At 41.8% G+C, this 5912-nt stretch overlaps 1 protein-coding gene across 4 annotated transcripts in view; it reads left to right on the top strand.

Annotated features, from left to right (window-relative positions):
* Positions 1 to 5912, top strand: part of WWC3 (WWC family member 3) — a 126382-nt gene that overhangs the window by 70866 nt on the left and 49604 nt on the right. For all 4 annotated transcript variants that reach the window (XM_025202527.1, XM_025202526.1, XM_025202528.1 and 1 more), the window contains one exon: positions 1364 to 1606. In XM_025202527.1, the coding sequence (XP_025058312.1) occupies positions 1364 to 1606 (243 nt within the window). The remainder of the gene's footprint in view (positions 1 to 1363; positions 1607 to 5912) is intronic.

The raw sequence follows: 5912 nt of genomic DNA, 5'->3' as shown, positions 1-5912 counted from the left end.
CCCCCACCCCGGCTGGGCAAGTGGCAGCAGGGGATAACATCCACAGCTCCCCCCGCCAGGGCAAAGGCAGGCACAGCCAGAGGAGCTATGGGAGAAACTCCCATGACTACCCTGCCCAACCGCCTCCTGGCACTTCAATAAATAAATAAATAAATAAATAAAAGCTCTGTACTCACTGGCTCTGGCAGCGGTGATCAGGGTCTCTGAGGGCTCATGGCAGAGCCCCCCCCATGCAATGGGGGTCCGCAGGGATTGCCCTCCTGCCCTGCTTGGCACCCGCATGACAGCTGTCCCATGGCGTGGGTGCAGTGTAGCTAGGCAGGGTGCCAAGCACTCTGGGAGCTGGGGCGTCTCCACCTGTCAGCCAGAGCCCGGCACCTCTCAGTCCCAGCGACCCCAGCTCCCAGATATCGCGCGGCACCCTGCCGAGCCACACTGCACCCATACAATGCGACAGCTGCCGCATGGGTGCCAGGTGGGGAGGGTGATCCCTGCTGCCCCCCACTGTCCTGTGCTGTGCCGGGGGGCTCTTCCACGGGTGCCCAAAGGTCCCAATCACAGCTGCTGCAGCCGATGAGTGCGGGGCTTTTTCTTTCTTTTTATTTTTTTTTAAGTGCCGGGACTAGGCTGGGGCCAGGCGGGGGATGGGGCCGTGCAAGGCAGCCATGGCGGCTTCTCCTGTGGCTCCCCCACCCGGGAAGAGTCAGGCACAGCTGAAGGCGCAGTTGCCCAGCTGTGCCTTCATCTCTCTGGCTGATCTGAATCAGTGCCAAATCTTCAATTCTGATTCAGCCATATTAAATGGGTACAGTGATTTGAATCACCACATTGAATCACTGTCCTCCGAATTGGCTGAATCCGAATTGAATACTCCCCTATTTGCACAGGCCTAGTAAACAGTAACTTCTGATTAGTGAACATACAGCTGACAGCAGTGGTACTTCTTTCTTTTCCCCTCCCCTCCTCTCCCCAGGTCAGCAGCCAGGGCAGTTGCCCCTCTTTCCTCGCCCCCTCCTTCCATTATGGGAGTTTTGACGCATCTTAATTGTAACAGCTCTGGAATATGAATTAACATGATGTAAAATTACTATTATAACACTGTCCATTCTAGTGTTAATGCAGTTTAAATTTTGCTTAATTAAACATACAGATGGTGGATGTCAAGTTTAAGTTTGTTACCCCTCAATTTGGCACTATTAAATTCAGATGTTGCTTAGAGTCTAAGTTGAAGCGATTGAAGTAAGGAAGTGGAAAGTGAACTGGAATTGATTCCCCTGACCAGCTGTTCCAAATGTTTGTTGTTTTTCTTCTCCTATTATTGATCTTCATCTTTGTCTTCTATGCTCTTTTTTTTATTTTTAAGGGTTTCCAATATACAGCAGCAGCTGGCATTGCTAGATAATGAATCTTGGCCAGGAATGGCTGAGGCGGACAGGGACCGTCTTCAGCTCATAAAAGAGAAAGAGGCTCTTCTTCAGGAATTACAGCTTATCAGTCAGCAGAGGCGATCTCCAGAAGATTTAGCACGTTTGGAGGAAGAAAAACGGCGCTTGGAGGATGAAATTCAGTGTGCTCGGGCTACTTCTGCTCACGGAGCCACTGAAAGGTTTGGAAATGATCAAATAATTTTCTTGTTTGTCACAGAATATGAGTGCGTTAAATTGAAATGAATGAGGAATTTCATCAGATTTCTGAGAGATGTAAATGTTGTGGTGGCTATTAGGCCCTTGGCATTTGATCATGCCATTGGTATCTAAGGAATTTTATGTCTGATCCCCAAAATCATATATCCTGTCATGCCAGTTGTGCAAAATCACATGCACAATTTTGAGAATCAAGAATAAAACTCCTCAGATTCCAGTTGCTAGGTTGCCTGTGCCAGGAGATCAGCTTAGGAGGACAGGATTCTGTATGCTGGGCTCCCCATGTACTGGCAACACCAGTGCAGTCTACCATTGAGGAACCAGTTTCTCAGTGATGGACTGCACCAGGGTGTCTTCTAATGGGCACACAGGGTGGTTGTTTACGTGGGGGAATGTCTCCAAATGCCAGGCATGGGGATACTTTTGGTGGTTGGACAGGGGACATCCAGGTCCGGGACTCGGGGCTGCCCTCTGTCTAATCCCAGGGATTGGACCTGAGGTGGCTGTGTCTCAGACCCCATGCCTGACCCCTTGATGTTAGTCAGTGGATTCTCTGGGTGGGGCACAGAGCAGCATAGGTCTGGGACACGTCACACATTGAATTTGAAGTGTGATATAAACCAGCCACAAAGCTGCTCTGTATTAAATATGGCACATGAAATGTAAAATTTTACAGCTGGTTTGCTGTTTTATCACACAGTAGGTTGGTTGAGTGCGTCATGTTACAATTTGTGGTGCAGTTAACATGTTAATTGTGTTGTAAATGTAATGTTTGTCAGGGTAATTAGTGTACTTTGCTTATAGAAAGGCTAGGGTTACAGTCAGAACTTACTGACCATACCTGTATTTCAAAACATATGTCGCAGGGCTTCTGCAGTAGCATTAGAGTGAAATCAACTACATTCAAGTTTTTTTTTTTTCTGTTCAGACTCTAGTGACATTGAAATTGATCAGAATTAAATCAGGTTAAATTTTAAGTTTGCTTGGAACAACTCTGACCTGCAGGGCATGCCACTGGACTATGCAGGATGGTTGGGGACCCCAAAATAGAGATCGGGAGAGAGACAAGTTGATAGGAGTCTAGAGTTAGAAATAGGATTAGTATTAGTTATAGAGACTTCTCCCCTACTCCGCACTTGCCCCATCAAAGATGAGCTTTATGTTACATTTGTGTACATGCCTTTCCCATTACTTTTACCTATATACAGTTTGGTTGGATTCCAGATATGCCCCTAAAATGTTGTCTTCACTGTAGGTATTTTTTATAGTTAAAATCAATATGAAGTTCTGTTCTTAATGAAAACAAAAAACATTTTAGGTGATTTATTTTAAGGTGCCACAAATTTTCACCCTAATTCAAGGAACCAAGAAAAGAAGTCTGATTTTTGCGTTTCAATCAACTGTCCATATTTATAAACAGTTTCAAATGTATAGAGAGCGCTTCTCTGCCAAACTCACATATCCTGAATAATTAATACTTGAGTTTCCTGAAAAAAATAATATTCAGATAATATTGCTAAGCTTTATTGATGGTGAAGCTTTTCACTTCAGCAGAAATATTTCTATCTAGTATATTTTTCCATGTCTTAAAGTTAAAGTCACTGTCCCCCTGCATCCCTGCATGAGATTTTCTAAGACATTCTTTTTTTTTTATTTTTGGAACATTTTGAAGCATGAATTAATGGTAAAATGCCAACTGCCACATTTGAACAAAACTACTCTTACAACTTTAATGCCATATTATGTAAATATTAGAATTTATTTTACAAGTACTCTTATTATGTAATTGAATATGCCTACTTTATACAGGTTTGCAGAATTTTATTTCCCTTGAATATTTATTTTAGGCAGTAAATCCAAGAGATAATAGAAGATATATAACATAAGTGTTTAATGTTTTGTATGGCATTATTTGTGATTTTTGTAATATCTTAATGTTGATAGTTCAGCTTAAAAATTGACAGACAAGGGAGTTCACATTACACTGCAGTGTAGTAAATTTTTATTGGTTGTTTTGGGAATCTCATGTTAGTAGAGCATACTGTGCTGGCAGGAAGAGCAACTTATTTTTCCATGGTGTAATCTGTGCTGTGGAAACCAGCATTCCAGTGTGATATTTGATATTTCAAATGCTAGCAAGAACTTGAATTAAAACAGTTAAAATAATATATGTTAAGAGCTCTATTTTTGTATATATATAAAAAGTATATAACACCAAAGTCTAGTTTAACTCTTGTAGTTCCTCAAATTTTATTTTTAGGCCTGTTAGTGATGGAAAATATTTGACTCAGAATTCTCTTTCCAAATTCCACTCTCTACTCCACATCCAAGAGTTCTGGTTCTTGTTTAAGTATATGTAATGGCTATCTATTGCTGTTTAAAATGTAGTATTAAACAGCTGAATAATTCTTTACTTGTATAGTAAAGTACAAGTACATTTTAACTTTTAATTGATGCTTTTTGGAGGATATTGCTTTTTTGTTTGTTTCTGGAATTTTCCTAGTATATTAACAGCTTAATTTCATTTATCCCAAACATTTCCCTTTCATTTCCTCTTTACCATGTTCCCATCAAGACCTCTGCATCATTATTTTAGCAGTTGTGAGAGAGTTTGTTGGTACTTTCTGTGGACAGGTCTTCAGACTGATGTCCCAAGGCCTCTGACATAAATTAATATACTTGTAGAATTGAGATCTGAGAAATTTTAGGCCCAGTTGCAAGAATTGGGCATACTGCCGCCATTCCAGACATGGAGGGCAGAATGTGTGATTTTTGGAATGGGGCATAAAATTCCTCAGATCCCAATAGACAAGTTCTGACGCATGCAGCTGGGGGTCAGGGATGTCCCATATCTGTTCTGGTTTTAGTTGTCCCTGATCCCTAGTTGCATGTGCTGTCAAGAGCCTGGCACCAGCAAGTTGAAACGGCTCTGTGAACCATTTAACGTGCAAGGACTTGGTGTGCCATTTTATCATACCATAAATTGGCTGAGCACGTGGCTACAATTTATTGCATGATCAATAAGTTAATTACATGGTAAATGTAATGTCTCCATGTGACTCTATAGCATTCTAATTACCAGCTGACTTGTGACTTCAGGTATTAACTTCTCTGGGCTCCTGCATAGTGAGATAGAAACAAAGAAGATTAGAAGATTATCACCCTATCTTTAATTTTTTAGAATATTTTTTTTTCTTTTGTAGATTTAAGAAAAAATAAAACACTGAAACTTTTGAGTGTTGAGTGAATTGTCACATTTTAATTTTTTTGGGGTGGTGAATGGGGAAGTGTTTTTATGCCATAACTTTTGTTTAAAAGAGGAAAATTCAAGAAAACATAATTAGCAAAATTCAAAAACTAGTTTTCCAGTTTACCATATAGCTCTTGGGACTTTATTTTTAAAGTCAGATTAATTCCTACATGTTTTCCCAGTGGTTCCTCATTCCTTTCCTTGCATATAATCTATCTGAATGAAAGCCAGGAATGTAGACTGCTTCTGAACTGCTTAGTAGGAAAACGTTCTTCAGTTTTTTCCCTTTTAAATTTTCCTCTTAGACTGTCAAGGTGATTGGGCAACTTTCATGAACATTTTCAAGTATATTGTGACAGTGTCCTGCATTTTAATTGAGCTACGTTGTTGATGCTTGGAAGAAACAAAGTTTATTCTTTAAGGATTTTTTTTCTTTTTTATGTTATCTTGGATACTTAATATAAGACCTTGATATTGTATTTGTATACCTTTACCACCATGAGTTTGTATTGTCATTTGATTCCTTGTAGTTTAGTTACTCTAGTTCTCAAAGTACCTTGTAAAGCTCCTGGTTTCCAGTACTATTAGTGAGAATTCGCTCACTGCTAGAGGTACACAGATACATAAGTCCAGTAGCGGATTGGAGCTGATATAAAGAAAATTAACTGTATTGGAAATAGGCTTTTTTTGCCTGATGTGGCCGATAAATGCCCCGTGCATGCGCGCAGCTGCAGCGCAGCACATAGGCAGCGAGAAGCACAGCCCGACAGCTTGGAGAGCTGGGTCCAGCTGGTAAGTCTGTGGTGGAAGGGGAGGGAAGAAGCATGGAGGGGGGCAGAGGTGACCACAGTGAGGGAGGAAGTGGGGCTAGGGCAGGGTCAGGGGTAGGATCTGCCCAGCCAAAGCAGGGCGGGGTGCGGGACAGAGCTGCAGCTTGTCTGGGGGGGTATGGGGAGCGAGAGCAGCTCCTACTGCTGTGTGCACCCTGGGAGGGCATGGGGATATGTGCTCCCCAGATC

This window comes from Alligator sinensis, unplaced genomic scaffold (genome assembly GCF_000455745.1).
Source record: "Alligator sinensis unplaced genomic scaffold, ASM45574v1 scaffold312_1, whole genome shotgun sequence".
Taxonomy (NCBI): domain Eukaryota; kingdom Metazoa; phylum Chordata; order Crocodylia; family Alligatoridae; genus Alligator; species Alligator sinensis.
The sequence above is the reverse complement of the archived record's forward strand: the minus strand, read 5'-3'. Positions and strand labels throughout refer to the sequence as shown.